Source organism: Populus alba, chromosome 4 (assembly GCF_005239225.2).
Source record: "Populus alba chromosome 4, ASM523922v2, whole genome shotgun sequence".
Lineage (NCBI taxonomy): Eukaryota > Viridiplantae > Streptophyta > Magnoliopsida > Malpighiales > Salicaceae > Populus > Populus alba.
In genome coordinates, this window is record NC_133287.1 from 3,112,280 (window position 1) to 3,129,413 (window position 17,134).

Genomic DNA, 17,134 nt, shown 5'->3' on the forward strand with positions numbered 1-17,134 from the left:
TTTTGTTAATGACAATTCTTTGGATGGATGCTAGGTAAAACAATTATAATCTTACCGACCAGTTACCATAAGCTTCAAAGAGGTCATTGCTGCAAAGTGTCAGCCAGAATTTCAGACTCCCTCTCCTCATCATGCTGTTGGATTACAACACACCATGAACTGAAAGATATTGAAACACAAGGTAAAAAGAAAAAGGGCTTCTTCTTCCTCTTCTTCCTCTTCTTCTTTTTTGACATTTTTTTCAATAAATCCCATCACATTATCTGGATGCCCATGAATTTTTGCCCTTGGCCTTTTGGCTACAACTTTCTAGTTAAATAGTTTAGCAGGATGCTTTTAAGCATTAGGAAATAAAAAAAAGGAAAACATTATCCTTAGCATGTTGTAATTTAGTTTATTTTATAATTACCCATAATACTTTAAAAATTACCGTTTATGTTCTAAATTTTATATGCCCGTCAAAATAAATAAATAAATAATATAATTATTTACAAAATTACTATTATTTCTCATGATTATAAGATTTTTATATTAAATATTACAAGTTACTAGGTGGGGATAATGTGCATTTGGACACTATTGTTAACCGATGGATGGCCTTCTCTCGGATACATATTTAACATAATTTTATTTAAATTATATTCTTCTTTTTTTTTTCCCTATCCCATCTGTACATGGAACCTATCCTAATAAAAAGACACCAAATTGCTTTTAGCTTCAAATCTTAATTTTAATTTAATCAAAACCCACAATTAACTTAAAACCTAATTAACGCTCTCCATGGCTATTCATCTCCTTGTATTGAATAGCCCTTGCCTTTGCATCCTCATCTCCTCATTAAACTTGTTAATGAAAGCCTCAGCTCGCTGGTTCAACTCATCTTGACTCAGTGAATGTTCTTTCCTTAATTTCCCAGAAGCAGGAGATGATGAGCTGACAGGTGGCAGCTGATAATTGGTTCTTCCATTAAACGTCTCTGACTTACGCACCGCGTGTGGATCCATACGACTTGTGCTAAGTTGACTGCCATGATTCTCCCATGTGTCCATGGGCGTCTGTGGTTTCTTCACGTGCCTTGTTAACGGCATTGCACGATCCTCCGTTATCTTTTTCCATATGTTCTCTAACGTCTCGTTTGGTTGTGGCTTTCCCACGCTTAACGCACTTCCACCTGAAAATACACAGCATCGTTAAACTGTTGTGACCCGTTTGACCTTCCTACTAAGCTTCTATTACACGCTCATACCATAAAACATTTATGTCATACAAGGACTTTTTTGGAGTTTCGTAAAGGAGCGTCAATCATATGCCATTCTGTACTTTATTTTTTTTGTCGTGCAAAAAGATCAAATCAATTAAAAGTTGAAAATAACAAAAACGACGGCGTACAAGCGTAAAATTCAAATTTTAATTTGGCACAAAAAAAGAGATGTGAAAACGGCGCCGGAAAAAACCCAGGTTGACGCCGACCAATAAGCTTTTTGGACATGAAAAAAGGAATAGTGAGGGTCGTGAAATCTGGCCGGAGAATAAAAACCAAAAATAAGGAAAAAAAGCTTCATAAAAAGAATGGTGGATATATAGTACCTTCAGGACGAGCTTTAACAACTTTCCCATGACCGAACCTAGAAGAAACCAGGGGTTTCCCTGCCGGAGAAAGATTCTCCAGCAACAAAAGATTATTCTCAGACGAATCATTCCTCTTGATAGGCCGCACCCACGTGGACTTGGATATCACAAAATCACCAGCCACTCCATTTTCCCCATCCTCTAACACCATACACTTATCCTCAAAAACTTCTTCTTCTTCTTCTTCTTCTTCTCTGTCCTGATAAACAATCAGAGCCCTCGATTTCAGGGCACCATCAAACCGAGTCTTCACCGTTGAAATCTTCATCCCATGAGCATAATCATCCATTGGGATTTTCTCAATATGATCATGAGTAGTGGTACTATTGGTGTCGTGGTTGTGGTCGAAACGTGAGGAAGCAACGATGATAATGATGATGCAGTTTATGATAACATAAAGATAAGGAGGTTTAAGCCAAGACACTAGAGAACTCCATAGAAGAGCAGCTTGATCTACATAAAAACCATGCACTAATGTAACAAAGACTTTCAAATACGAAGACAAGAACAACACACTAGTTGAAATCAATACAACTTTTAAGGAAAGTGAAAGAGAACCCATGTTTGTTTCCGGGGTTTACACCTTAAAATCCTTACCTTGGCTTGGATTTCAAGGATTTGAAGAGGAGAGAAAGATTGTGTTAAGAAATAGGAGGTGGTGGCGGGTGGATATGTTAATTGTGGTTCTGGGGAAATGCTGGATATATATAGAGACTAGAAGAGAGGGGGGAAGTGAGGGATGTGAAATCTGGAACGTTGGATTTGGTGGGGTTTTGGAGTTTTGAGATTTGTGGTTTGGGGTGGTGTATTCTTGTGGGAGGGAGGAGGTTGCTCTTCTTCATGATGCTTTTTTAGAATGTCCATGGTGACCCACTTGATGAGAAAAAAAAATATTAAATTAGAGAAGAATGATAAATTAGTGCCAAAAGAAATAGTTGATGGGTTGTGAAATTATTTTTTTTCTTTTTAATTTTTATGGTGAGTGTTACACGTGAAGTGGTGCCAATGGTATACATAATAGGGTTTGATTTCAGAATTTACCACAACAATTATCTCCAAGTAAAAATCAGTGTCAAGTTTCTTGAAAAAAAAAACAAGAAAAAGAAGAAGAAAAAGAAAGAGTAAATAGTAAATAGTGCCAAATAGTCCAAAATCATAATTTTTTTTCCTGTACAAGAGTTCTAACTTTTGGTTTATTAACCAGGTTTATATTTTTTTTAGGCTAATCAAGTTATTGATTAATCTAAATTTTTAATTAGGTTATATTAAATCATTTTTTTTTTTTATCATTGAAACCTTACTTGACCTAAATCCTTAATCTCCTTGATCATTGATCAACCTACTAAGTTAGGTCATGTTTTAACTGAGTTTTTCCTAGACTAACCGTATTATGGATCGACTCATGTTTTAGATCAAGTCATATGAGATAAGTTCTCATTTTATTTTTATTGAAACTCTACTTAATTTAAATCTCAAATCTTTTCGGTCATAGATGAACTTGCTAATAACCAGTAAAGTTTTAAGAATAGTGGTCTAGCTATATGATAAATGATAGTATTATTTTATCTCAATATTTATCACATTAGTTATAAGTTTGAATACAAAACCTTTAAGTCAATATATATATATAGTGCTGTAGGGCCATAGCAGCTACTAACACTGAAAATACTGCAAGAAGGTGGGAGTCAAAAAGCTCTAATTAACCTGCTTATTCAGAGTTTATCATCAATGCTCAAGTGGGTTTAGCCTTCCTGGTGCCACAATCATTTGCATATTATGAGCCTTCAGATTTTATGAAGGGAACATGAGCATTATATGCATGGCAGGCGGAAAAATTCCATCCCCAGTAAATTATATACGAAAAACTTATTATTCGAAAAATATATAATAAATAGATGATATTTAGATTCAAGAATTCCCCTTGTTTGGTCAAGCACTTTATGATATTTAACTCTTAATTTGACATATCATAAAGATATTTAACTGTTAATCAAGTCTTATCTCTTCAAGCACAATATTCTACAACCTCATAAATATTTTTGACTCTCTACATGACACTTGCCGTCGATGGATACAAGACACGAGGTTGGTCTACTGGTTAAAACTCTCTAAATTAATATCTTTTGAATCGTGAAAAAATACTAACCTAATCCAGAGATATTATATTTAAATTTTAAATCTAAGTCGGGACTCAATAAAAGTATTATTTAATTAAGGTTGTTAATTTAATTATCGAGGTGATAGGTAATTAAGAGTTGATTATGTATTTAATCAACCATGGCTATATATTAATCCATCGATCTCACAAACAATTTCCCAACAAATACATCATCGTCTTCATTGTACAAGTCTCTAGCTAGAAGTAAACTCAGCCAACAATATTTGACCTAAACCCACCATTAAAAGATGAACGGGAGCACACAGACGTATGATTACGGTGGTTTAAGCTGTACAATAGACAAAAATCTTAATCAAATCACGAGTTTGTGCAACAATCTACACGAACACCTGTTTATGTAACCTCCAGACCAAGCAAAAAGATGCACAGGAAGCCATTGATGGTGTCGAGTTTGTGCCCCATGAATATGTGTTTTCCTATAGTTGCATGCCAACTAATTAAGCCCTATCTAGCTGGCTAGAAGAGACATTTTAACATGTAATGTTGGTGATCATGACAAGCACCTTTGGCCATTGAACAGCTTTGAGTTGCGAATATCGTCGTCGGCAGTGTGATCATTCCACGTAATTTTCCTTGTAGAAGACAAGCTTGTTATAACGAGTTGCTTGACAATTAAGAAAAAGAAAACGAAGGTAGACAATGATGACTGATGAGATAGATATATGGTGTGTATTTTGAATTTTATATTTTTTATTTATCGGTGCAACAGGAGTACTATCCACCTGGCCTCATCTTTTGTACTTTAATATTTAATTAAAAAAAATGGAGGTAGAAAGATTTTGGCCATTAAAAGCTTAATATATACTTTATAAAAAAACCAAAATATTAAATATTAAAAAATGGAGGTAGTAAGATTTTTTAATTAAAAGCTTAATTAAAAAATTATTTATTTTAATTACTCCATCCATCGTAGTTTGTTTATCTACCATTGGATTCTTAATTGTTTCTCGTTTTGACATTTATGCAAATTCTTAAGACTATCTTTATCTTGAAGATTATTGTAGAAATTCAAGAGAGTTGCAATTAATCGAATACTTGAAAATAAAATAAAAAATTACATTTTTGTGCACATGATTAATCTAAAAAATGCACATTAATTTTAGAAAAACCTTAAAATTGTGGATAAACAAGACGAGGGAATCTCAATATCGTTTTTCTATGAAGAGTAAAAAAAACGTATACTGCCAACACAGGAAGAAACGTAGCCAGAGACAAAGAAATCTACATCAAGCTTTCTTTCTCCACGGAGAGGATGGAAAGTAATTATCTTTGAGTCAATGAACATGCAGGTCCCACGAAAAGATCAGATAGTTAATGTTTGAAACATAGTTTTCAGACCGATCTGGTTGTCGACCCAAACTAATTAAATTTCAAATTTTGATTTGGATATTAGATTGTTCAAGTTAATAATTTATTTTAAAAATCAAAATAATATTATTTTAATAAAAAATAAAAGTCAACGGCTTGTAATTGAGTTTTTGATCGGGTCTTGTTATGTCAACTCTTCGTGTCAGTAAGGTCATATCAGTTTTTTTTTTTCTTCAATCTAGTCTAGTTTTAATTTTAGATCAATCAGGTTGGGCCGAGTTTTAAAATTATGATTTGAAATGTTCATAAAACTAATTAACAATTAGTCTTCATTTCCCAAAGTTTTTTTTTTTTAATATTAGGTAAGATAACACAATTTATTACTTTTATACATGTTACAATTGAACAACATGATATTCAAATTTATTGCGTTTACTAATCACAGCATTTTTTTTTAAAATTGAAATAAACTGCATTCTCCAATTTTTTATGCCAAGTTGCCAATTTTGTTTTTAAATCAGAATTTATAGTTTTCTTGTATTCTCCATACATTAAATAAATTGTTATGTTTTTAGAAGACGGTATTTATGGTTAATATTTATGTATGATATTCTATTTTGAATCATATGCATGGAAGATTAGGCCAAATATTTGATTTTTATATAAAACAAAACAAGTAAGTAGACAATAAAGAGGATAAGAGGCGGTGTTGCTGTTATATGAAACATTACTCTAGTTTATTGATGTAGGCAAAAACACAATAAGACAATAATAATTATAAAAAAATAGAAAAGAAATTGAAGTTAAAGTTAAATAACAAATAATTCTAAAATCATATTTTATTTTTGAAATAAAGATCTGACCAAATCTTCCTTCAAAAGAGGTTTGCAATGCCTTTTATTGGATAGAAAAACTAACCTAAACTAGAAAAAGAAACTCAAAAGCCTAACACATTAAGAAAATTAACATAAAATTCGATAATAAAACAATAATTTCAAAAATAACTAGGAGAATTAGCAAAATTAATTTGAACATCAACTTCTAAACCTAATTTTAGAAGATCCAAAAAGATCTGATAAGCAATGTAATAACTCATAAAAAAATATAATTTCTTGTAAAAATTTAAATTTTATCGAACAGTTGGATATCTTATTATTATCCTTTAAAACCAATATAATTACCTTGCATTAACAAATGTTTTTCTAAATTTAAAACTGTTTCACTAATCCAAGAAAACATTTGTTAAGCTTTTCACGTAATCTATTAATTTAAAGCAAATTCTTATATAACTCCTCAGGCCCCCTTTATTTCTACAAACCAGAATACATCCCTTATTTCAATGGTTAGTGGCCTTCTTCTTCAAGAAATCTCAAATCAATGTCTACACGTTACCTAAGAATCGCACGGCGGCACTACAAAGAAAGAAAAAGAGAAGAAGAAGAAGAAAAAAGTTTATATCGATTTTCACTATGCATTTCAAGATGTGATGCCCCTCACCATTCAATCTCACAGTAATTATCATTAATTAATTGTTAAGTTTCTACTTAACTAGGCAAAGTCATCATTTGTGCTCTAAAAAAATATCATCCAGTTAACATGAGAGAAAAAAAGTGATCATAATCTCGACCTCACATTCGCATCATCATGATCGGCTGGGGTAAGCATAAAAAGATTGACTATTAATTAAATAATAAAATATATAATTATACATTATACATTTCTGTAGTACTCTCCATCAAGAAACCTTATGGAGTCATCGTAGACAAGAGTATTGACTTAAACCCATGCATGTGTTTACCTTTTACTGGCTCTGCGATACTCTCTTGTTGCGTCGCTGAAAGGTCACCTTCTCTCATCAGTCGTTTTTTTAGACTATTCTATGAAATGAACCACTCGTTTATTAGCATTTGATGTTGTCCCACTTGCCATGCATCTGCTTAGCACTTGCTACGAAGTTTCAGCCTCTTGGAACGAACACACACACACACACACACACACACACACACACCGACCATGACCATGTCAACCAGCTTGAGCTTTCATGGTTTGGGTAATGATCTGATTTTCTATTTATAGTCTTACTTTAGGGTTTGAGTTAATCTCAGGAAATTATTTGTTGGAGAATAATATAAATTATATATTGAAATCTCATTTAATATTTAATTTTTTAGATTAAATTGATTCTTTAATATGATATCAGAGTCTTGATAACCAAGCAGTTACGAGTTTTAATCTCACCATCCCTATATATGTGATAAAATTAAGTATAAGATAATGTGTATTTGTGCAAGTTTCAAATCCAAATGACTTTCACTTGAGGAGGTATATTAAATAATAATATAAATCATATCTTGAGAATTTATCTAATAACTTAAACTTTTGAGTTAAATTAGTTTTTTGAGATTACCGTACGATATAGTGTTGTTTTTTTTTTTCTTTTTAAGAATATATTAATTAGTGTTATGTTTAAGACTAATTAGTAAGGTGTTGCTTGATGATGATCGTTTCAAATTAACTATTTATAGCTTGTATGGCTTAAGCAATAACAACAATTAATAAAATAAAATAAAAAAACACTATTTATAGCTTGTATGGCTTAAGCGATAACAACAATTAATAAAATAAAATAAAAAAAACACGGAGGAGTGTTTTCTTATGAATCCATTAATTAGTTTGGAATGAATTTTATCTTTAAAACCTAACTAGCAAGAAGATGATGATTGATGCTACCACACTGATGGTTGTTGGAATAAATTATTCAATAGTTAGGAATCACAAAATTATTGATTTAACGTTTGTATAGTATTGTGTGGTGTATAATATTTTTTAATAAAAATTATACCAAAATAATATTTTAGAGCCACAAATTTATTTGGTTAAGGAAGAAGAATAAGATCCACAAATTTACACTTGAAGTGGATCCAAAATGCCATTAAACAGGCATGACATTGCCGTGTGAATAAGCTGAAGAGGCATCAATTGGTCGGAACATCAAGTGGGGGAGAGAGCAAGTCTCTGTCTTCAAATCGATGGGGTTGACTAGCTTATAAAATCATACTAGATCAAGACAAAAGGTTGATGTTATAACGAACAAACCACCCTCCTCTTATGGTTAATCGAGGATTAGTCTTGTCTCAAAAAGTGTATAGTGACTTTTTCTTTATATAAAAAAATGGAGGATAATCAAGCTTGAGTCTTGAAACACCCTACAAACATCCAATTGTAGATCTATCAGCTTTCAAACCCGTTTTACACTTCAACCGTGGACGGTGGAGGGTGATATCTAAAGGTCAAATTAACAAGGTGAAGGGTCTTATAGTTTAAGCAAGAACAATATATTTTTTATGCATTATCTCAGCCATAACTTTTTTTTTTTTTTTGTAACTGGGTATTAATCCCCATGAATGGTGGAGCAATTAGTACGATGATGATCCAATTAAGAAAACAAAAATGAAGATAATTGGTCAAAAACAATGACGTTATAGAGAAAGAATTTGGATAAGGAAACGGTTTGGTGTTTTTTCAAAGTAAAGTCCAAAATCTTTGTCGAAGCACCGCCCATTTCTCAAGCGGGTGCCAGATGCTAGCCTTAGTCCCTGTGGGGGGATCTTCCTAGTTGTTTCCATGGAAATTGTTTGCTTTTACCTTTTTTTCTCTCCCCATATTCTATAGAAATAAATAAATTATTGTTTTGGTGAACTGTTGTGAAGGGACAGATCCTCCTCCAACAGCAGTTCTAGAGTACTGCTACATGTTATTTAGGATCAAGTCCTAGGTTTCTCTCAAGATTAGATTACCTAATGCAGTGGAAGATTAGTTGAAGATTTGATATTTAGCTATGACAAGTATAAGAAATTCTATATAAAAAAAGAGACACTTTGCAAAGATATTTAATGGCGGATTCAGATAAAAAGAAGAAGGAAGTGCTGCTTTCGGCTCTGCACCGTGTGCTTAAGCACAGGAGATTTTGTCGGTGAAGTTGAATGTGAGGATTAATACACTTGCAAACCCTAGATAAGTTGTCAGGCTCCTTGAATTGAGGAGAGGTGGAAAAGGGAGAGGAAGAAGAAAGAAGAAGAAGGGGCCCTTTAAAAAGGGGGGAAAAATGGAAAAGAAACTTAGCCTAATGGGCTGTAGCCAGGTAGATGAAACAATTGATGAAAGGAGACAGAGATCATGACATCAAATGTACCTTGAAGCCCAAGTCAGAGTTGAGTGCAGATCAAGCTTGTGACAAATCCAGCAACGGAGATTTTTTTTTTTTTTTTTTTTTTTATGATAGTGATTGTGGTTAATTTTTTAAAATATTTTTTATTTAAAAATATATTAAAATAATATTTTTTTATTTTTTAAAAATTATTTTTAACATTAGTACATCAAAATAATTTGAAAAAAAAAATATTAATTTGAAGTAAAAAAAAAAAAAAATTTTAAATTTTTTAAAAATGCTTTTGAAAACATAAAAATAAACAGGATTGTGCATATTAAGTAACCAACTCGAGGAGTTTTGGAACCTTAATTTTAGAAATGATGGGAGGCTGTAATGAAAATTATTCAACATGAAATTAATGGAAGTAGGGGTAAGTAAAAAAAACCGAACAATTGATTAAACCAAGAAAAATGAAAAAATCAAATCGAGAAAAAAAACTAAATTAACCAATTAAAAAATTATAAAAAGTTTTGGTTCGGTTTTCAAAGTCTAAAATTAAAAAAAAAAAAAACAGGTATAAATATGATATTTTTTTCTAACCCAAAATTTAAATCAGTATTCCCTAAAGACAAAATCAGCTACCCCCCTCCTTTTGTTCTCAATGTCTCTCTTCTCCTTGATTTTCCTCTATGCTCAACAACTATTAAGCTCCACACTCCTCATTCCTCTTAATCAAATGCATACCACTCTTTATTTTTGCTTTTAATTTTTTTTTTATTTTTATCCCTTTTGTTTCTGTTTCTCACGTAACCTTGTAATTGTTATATAATTTTTTCATGCATATGTAATTGAAGAAGATGATTTCTGTTGAACCAGCAAAAGACCTTTATTTGCTTTCCTTGGTGTTGGTCTTGTGAGGACAACAATTAGAAATTAAGTTACGTTATTTATTAAAGAGATCAGGTATAAAAACATCATGCACTCGATGGATGGTGATGATCTATGTAAACTATTTGTAATTAATTTCCTCTTGTTCATATAATAATGTTTTGATGGTTTTACATTTTAATAATAGATATTTTTTTATCTTTCCTTTGTTTATTTGCTTGTTTTTTTTTTTTTCCAATCAAACGACTTTTTTTTTTTTTTTGTTTCGTGTACCTTCTTGTAAAATTTAATTTTTAGGAAATGATCTAACAAAAAAAATTAAGGTTGAATTTTTTGAATATCATGCATGTCTAACCGGCATAAAAAAGAGTCATGCTTATTAAAAAAGCCAAGATATCTCATAAAATAAACACAAAACTGAGAAAATAGAAACAAGAAAAAAACAAGAACCTTGAAAAATATGTCCAAATAAAAAAGCTCAAAAGAAAACTTAATTGAAATAATTTCGGTTTGAACCGGTTTAGAAGGAAAAAAAATTAAAAATGGTTAGTTCTAACCAATTTTAAATTCGGTTTGGTTCAAAAACTTGAAAAAAAAAAATATTTTAGTTCAAAATCAGACCAAACCGAAAAATGCTTAGCTTTAGATGAAAATCATGAAAACTTTATACTTCATTTCAATTTTTCACGATAACATCTTGAGCTGAATTGCATGGGCTTGAATTTAAACATTATCTCTTAACCAAGTTTTTCTTACAAAACAAATCTTCTATTTTAATAGAGCACCCTCTAAAAGTTAATAAATGTAGGAGCAATACACATGAAAGAAAAGAAGAACTAATTAAATCGAGGTACATGACTATTGAATGAATTTGTGTGAAACTCTTGAATGAACTTCAATGTCTTGAACTTGAATGACATGAATGTTTACGGTAACCTAAAATATTTATAGACTTTGATTACATACCAATCAATATGTGCCAAATCCAAGCAATGTCGTAGGTTAGAGTTAGATACCGCATGTTATTAAATACGAAACCAACTTTATTAAACCAATGATGGCAATATACAAATAAATACAAACCTAGGCAGCAACCCCCAACAAGTAATTGGATGAGAGTTCATGCGAGGTAATATGAATGCGAATTTTCCCATGATTTAACTTACTTTAATAATGGAGAGAAAATGTCCAGGCAATCCATCACTGTTTTGTATACGTCGCTAATGATGAGAGATCGTAATACCCTGCAGGCTGAGTTGGAGCAACTGGGAATGCTGGAGAAGGCATAGTTGCTTTGGTGTTTGCCATGCCATTGATAGGAGCTCCTGGACCTGGCCTATACGAGCTGCATATAATTCACCAGCATCGAATTGTTTAAGTATACGTGGCAAAACCAAACCCATTTAACAAGCAATTATCTCTGAATAAAAGATGAAAGGGTAGCAGCATCCGCTTTACAGAACTTTCAAGCTGTATCAGGCAACTTACAGAAACTAATTTTACAGCTACCTTTTAATGCTATGATAGTCAAGGTAATGAACATGCATGCATCGTAAACAAAATCCCGAAGTTTACACGAGGAAAATGATCCTTCTCCAGTCTCGTATCTATGAAAAATGGGGCCACTAATCCAGTTCACTCTTATTTGCCACCACAATATATTGTCAGAAAGGTATGCTAATTCAATTGCGGGGCATAACCCTCATATTCTGTAGTAACATGGTCTTTTTGCTTCAGGTTTTGACTAATCCCAGTGTTGATTATGTCAACTCTAAAACTGTGAGATTTCATCGCTTAAATTGACTTCAAAACTTAATTTTGGAACCATAAAGTTATTAAGAACCAACCAGAAAGATCAAAATTATAGTTAAAAACTAAAAATGAATTCAGCAACAAATAAATGACTGGACAGGAGCCCTTAGCATGCTACCTTGATATCGGAAAATTAATTGGGTTCCCTGCAGAATACACTTGTTGGCTGCTTCCCATCTGGTGCAAGAAGACAACCATAGATGAGAGATGGAGCTTTCCAAACAGAAAAAAAAACATGGGGTTAACATTTAAAAGCTCAACCTGCATATATTTTTGTGGATCAGTGATTGGCATCACCATCCCAGGAACTTGATAGGCATAGTTTCCCCAACTCTGAGCAGGTAAGTGAGTGCCATTGGAACTGGGTCTATGTGATTTTGAAGGAACGGTGTGGGATCCATTGCCAGACCCTGCTGCAGTAGCCATAATGAATTGTTGTTGTTGGGATAACATTTTTCCAAGTTGCTGTTGATGGACAGAAAATGGAGACACCATAATGGACTGCATAATCCACCAACGAAATGGTAAGATGAATATGAATCTCTTTTGAGGAAGCAAAAGAATAAATGATGAAAATACAAATGGACTGTTGTATATCAAAATACCATAATGCTATCTTCCATATTTCATTTTAACACATAATAGAAGACTATGGAGACAGAAACTCCACTTCTGACTCCTCTTACAGAAAATTAATAAAACGCCTTTATTCCAATTCTAGGCAGAACAACCAATTGGGAAGCTCACAGATATGCCATAGATGACCCAAAAAATAGAGCGGTGTTGCTTATAATCATCTATCATGATAGCTTTGTGATGAAAACCCACACTCACACAAAGATGTTACTAAAATCATCTGCCATAATAGCTTCACGCTAAACACACACAGCTCTTATTCTAAACAACTTTTTAGTCACATGATCAGTGAATTGAATCTTTTGTCCTCCACAATACCCGGATTCATATTTAATCATGGCATTTTTTTTCCAAAATATATACCTTGTTGAAGAGGTTCATGATATCATTATTCACAGCCTTTAGGGGTTTCTCCAAAGATGGTGAAGTTAAGTTCGGTTGTGTCATGCTTTCAATAAAGTTTGATGAACTACTTCTCTCTGGTGTAGATTTTGCATCAGCAGCTGCAAGCAGGCCAGGGAAAAGATTATTGGTAAAAAACAAGCTAAGAGGTGATTCTTAGCAACTATGGACCTGGCAAGCCAGGATAAATGGAAAAAAAAGTATCTAAGTATCAATGATTTCTTTCATGAAAATTATTAGGAGCAGGAACTCACTTTGGAAACTGGCCCATCCATTATCATGAGCAGGAGTCGTGGAATCACTCTCCCTAGAATCATCCATGCAAAGCAAATTAAAAAGTTCAGTTGCATAATCAACTTTGGGAAGTGTTACAACTTTGGTTGCACTTTCTTCCTTCTTTGCCAATTCAGCTTTTGGGGCCGCTGGTTCTGACTTCTGCACAGGTTCTTGTGATTTATTGTCATGTGCCGCCTGTTCACACAGTCCATTAGTTTATTTGCATGCAGTGCCAGCAGCCAAACAACACATATTTTTGCACATGTTCGACACACACGATGACATTTAACATAAGAAAAGGAATGATAAGCCATTTCTCTCTAATTGTGTACTGCAATTGATTTATCTGACCTCTAACAATCAAATGGTTCCCTAAATGGAATCATGTCTTCAGAACTATATTGATCAGACAAAACATCCTAAATATATTATCTTTTTGAGTTTTCAAGAGATTTCAAGATCTTGAAGAAAACTGTTTTTTTTCCAGTATGTCCACAAAAATGTCTCTTTCTACCTCCTCATCTCTCAAATAATTTTTTTTTAAAAAACAAAGCAACCCCAATTTAACAACTTGCATCAATTTGTAATTATTGTATAAAACTTTTAACAGTTGGGAAATGTGTGGCAAAATATAAGCACACTTTAAATACTTTTCCATTTGTGTAATATGATCTCCTTTGTTTGATTCATACGTAACTTACATACTTATCTAAAATGGTACCAGCAGAGAGAAGGGCAATGGATGTTGCTGAGGAAACAAAGGCAAGCAGAAGCGAAAGTGTATCTACCTTTTGAGATGCTTTAACAGCCAATGGGGTGGAGCCTTTAACAGGCAATGGACTGGATGCTTTAACAGGCAATGGACTGGAAGCTTTAACAGGCATTGGAGTGGAACTTTTGGAAGCAGGACTTCTGCCATTGGTAATGGGTGGACGAGTAACTTTCCTCTCCTCTAAAACATGGTTGGTGTCATTCATTTGGCCATGACCACTACTTCTTGTTGGAGTCTTCTCTCCATTCACCCTTGAAGGTGATTTGGCTTTTCCATCCCTAGGAACCCATCTCTTCTCTTCATATCTAACATATAACATAAGCATCCTTAAGTTCAACATCAAGTAGAAAAACTAAAGATATCTGACAAAGTCAGGAACAATATCAATACTTGAGACTGGTAACTCTACAAAGTCATACTTTGCCCGAATGAAATACTCAATTACAACTCTGTCATGTTTAGGAGGCAACTCTGCTTCCCAATAGTTATTCGATCTCTCGTTCCCCATAGCTGTGGGCAACAAGAAACAAAAACCTGATCTCAGATGCAACTTGGCTAAATCAAAAGGAAAACAATTCAGTGTAATAATAATCATGCTTACATTGAATAAATGCAATCTGCCCTGGAAGCCATGTGTCTAAAGTGGCAGATCTAACCTGTGTCATGGTCATAAAGAAGCTGAATAGGCATGCTGTAAATTAATGCACTAAATAGTTTCAAAACTTGAATCTTGGATGGTATTCACTCTTGACTTGAAAAAAAAAAAAACTAACTATAGATAAAAGGCTCCACCTTTGTTATGTGTACTCCTAGATTCCTGTGGATACCTGAACACTGCATGCATATGAAGATTCCTAGATTCACGCTAGCCCATCGAGGCCCTCTGTATAGAAAATGAGACAGCACTACAAATTGTAAATCCTCAAACCCATATATTAGGATACTCTACTAACAGGCCAGTTCCCGATAGGAAAATCAGTGTAACAATAGAAAGATAAACAATCTGAAAACCCACATTATTTCTTATACACAGTACATGTTGCGCCCGGATACCTACTTGCTTTTGCAGTCAGCACACTCTCTATTCTCTGGTAATTTAAGGAGGCTTTCCAAGATCTGAAATCAAAAGAGCCACGGAGGTGAATCTCATTTTAAATTAATGATACCATGTACACTACATATTACAAGGAAGTAATTTGTAAGGCCATGATGCTGGCTAAGAAAAAGAAGGTAGTACAACAATCACAGAGCTTTGGTTTGCATATTGCAGCAGACGGTCCTCATTTCTCCAAATGTAAAAATCATATTTTTATTAACCTTTTATTTTGTAAAAATCATCATTGACTTCTATGGTAAATTGGTAATGGCATATGGCATAAAGCATGTGAATATCACAACAACAACCTCAAAAACATACTACAACTCATTGAAAATGATAGGCAACATGGAAATGATATCTAATAAAAAAAGACAGCCCTACAGGTTTTGTTGCACAAAATCCATAGTGAAAAAATCACAACCTCAGCAACTCTTATCTCGTTACAGCTAGCCACTAATTGAGTCAGCCATGGCACCACCACCAAACACCTTTGACAGCTATACTATGAATCTTAAACAAGTTTCTTTACTTATTCACTCATTTCTTAATATAAATCATGCACAAAGCAATCAATTCCTATTCAGAGAACTCACAACAGATTCCATGTTTAAAATTTGAAGAAAAAACCAATTCAAATTGTGGAACAACAACATATTTTCAGACAACAAGTGCAAAACAAAACAGATTAACTATAACTACGTCCTGCTTGTAACTAGCCAATACACTTAAATCCATAGAGATAAAAGCAAACCCAAGAAACCCAGTAAGCTTTTACTAAAATGAATCTAAGAATAAATAAAAGAAAGTCTTTATCAAAGAAAAAACTTATAATTCCAAACCCAACCAAAAAGAAAAGGAAGCAAAACGTTAAGTCAGAAAGAAAACGAATATAAAGAAGAGACCTTTCTGTGCTTTGCATTAAGTTCTTTCGAAACATTAGCCTTCTCGTTCATGTTTTTTGCACTCTCTCTCTCTCTCTCTCTATCTATCTATATCTATAAGAAAAACTGATTCTTTCTTTGTATGGCGGCTTAGAATCCAAGAGAGACTAACCGTACAGAGAAAGGAAGTTAAAATGTAAGGAGGAGGAGGAGGACGAGACGAGAAGCCAAAGTGGACTCTTTTCTTTCTTTGTATGGCGGCTTATTTGTTATTTACCCTTTCTTCGAAGGTGACGTGGCGCGTTCACGCGTGGAAAGGTAGGCATTTGCCGCCAATTTTTTTTCTTCTCATTAAAAGTGATGAAGGAGACTCCAAGAAGAGATTTTTTTTTTTTTTTGTCCTTTTAATTTTCTTATTTCGCTTCTCAGACCCAAGATGAAATCATGGACAATGCTTGCAAGCAAAATAACGGTTCAAGACTTCAAGCATCTTTCCCCTTCAATACAATGGTTCAATGAATGCTTGAGAGTCAAGTAAAGATTAATTAAAAAAAAAATTATTTTAAAATATATTAAAATAATATATATTTTTTATTTTTAATATTAATAAAAAAAATTTAGAAAGATATAGTCTAACGGTACCATAAAAATTTCTAGATTTTATTTGATTACATTTTTTTTTTATAATTTGACTTTTGTTTTATAGGATAATTTTATTCTATTAGGAGACTTTGATCTCTCTCCTCCGGTGATTCCTGGACAATAGATTGAAGACAATAATTTGTTTCTTATTAACAAATCTCAAGTGCACACATGCCTACCAAAAATTATCAGGCAAAAAAAGTCCAATAAACACTATGGTTCTTTTATGTTTTCAACACTTAGTATTACTTTGAAATTTGTGTAGGCGTAGTGTGAAATTTACATGAATTTATTATTATTTTATATTTAATTTTATTAATTAAAATATATGTGATAATATTTAAAATCAATCAATGTGTATGGTAATATTTAAAATCATAACTATTTAATTATCAAGATTATAATATCATATAAAAAAAATAATTTAACTTAATAACTCAAGTTAATAGAAAAGTTTTCA

At 32.8% G+C, this 17,134-nt stretch overlaps 1 protein-coding gene and 1 pseudogene across 5 annotated transcripts; both read right to left on the reverse strand.

The window, feature by feature from the left end:
• Positions 1-607: 607 nt before the first annotated feature.
• LOC118047370 (uncharacterized) lies at positions 608-2,501 on the reverse strand (annotated as a pseudogene).
• Positions 2,502-11,176: 8,675 nt separating this feature from the next.
• On the reverse strand, positions 11,177-16,387 carry LOC118047367 (ADP-ribosylation factor GTPase-activating protein AGD5). 5 transcript variants are annotated; one of them, XM_073408464.1, is made up of 11 exons: positions 16,054-16,387; positions 15,110-15,168; positions 14,845-14,935; positions 14,654-14,708; positions 14,472-14,562; positions 14,069-14,357; positions 13,259-13,475; positions 12,966-13,105; positions 12,264-12,467; positions 12,085-12,143; positions 11,177-11,499 (listed from the first exon to the last, which is right to left on the reverse strand). In XM_073408464.1, exons 1-11 carry the CDS (start codon positions 16,102-16,104, stop codon positions 11,355-11,357), a joined length of 1,401 nt encoding a protein of 466 aa, XP_073264565.1. In that variant the 5' UTR covers positions 16,105-16,387; the 3' UTR covers positions 11,177-11,354. The 5 variants fall into 5 exon arrangements, with proteins under 5 accessions (XP_073264565.1, XP_073264564.1, XP_034912539.1 ...); XM_073408463.1 differs by having other exon boundaries at positions 12,232-12,467; XM_035056648.2 differs by having other exon boundaries at positions 12,228-12,467; positions 16,054-16,382.
• Between the last annotated feature and the right edge of the window lie 747 nt (positions 16,388-17,134).

What these genes read in the sequence shown, in the direction of transcription:
- LOC118047367 (XM_035056648.2), bottom strand. Translation starts at nt 16,104, where the DNA reads ATGAACGAGAAGGCTAATGTTTCGAAAGAACTTAATGCAAAGCACAGA. An exon ending in TAGGAGTACACATAACAAAG is followed by an intron (nt 14,709 to 14,844) that starts GTGGAGCCTTTT and finishes ACCATGACACAG; the next exon opens with GTTAGATCTGCCACTTTAGA. An exon ending in GAGTATTTCATTCGGGCAAA is followed by an intron (nt 14,358 to 14,471) that starts GTATGACTTTGT and finishes GTTATATGTTAG; the next exon opens with ATATGAAGAGAAGAGATGGG.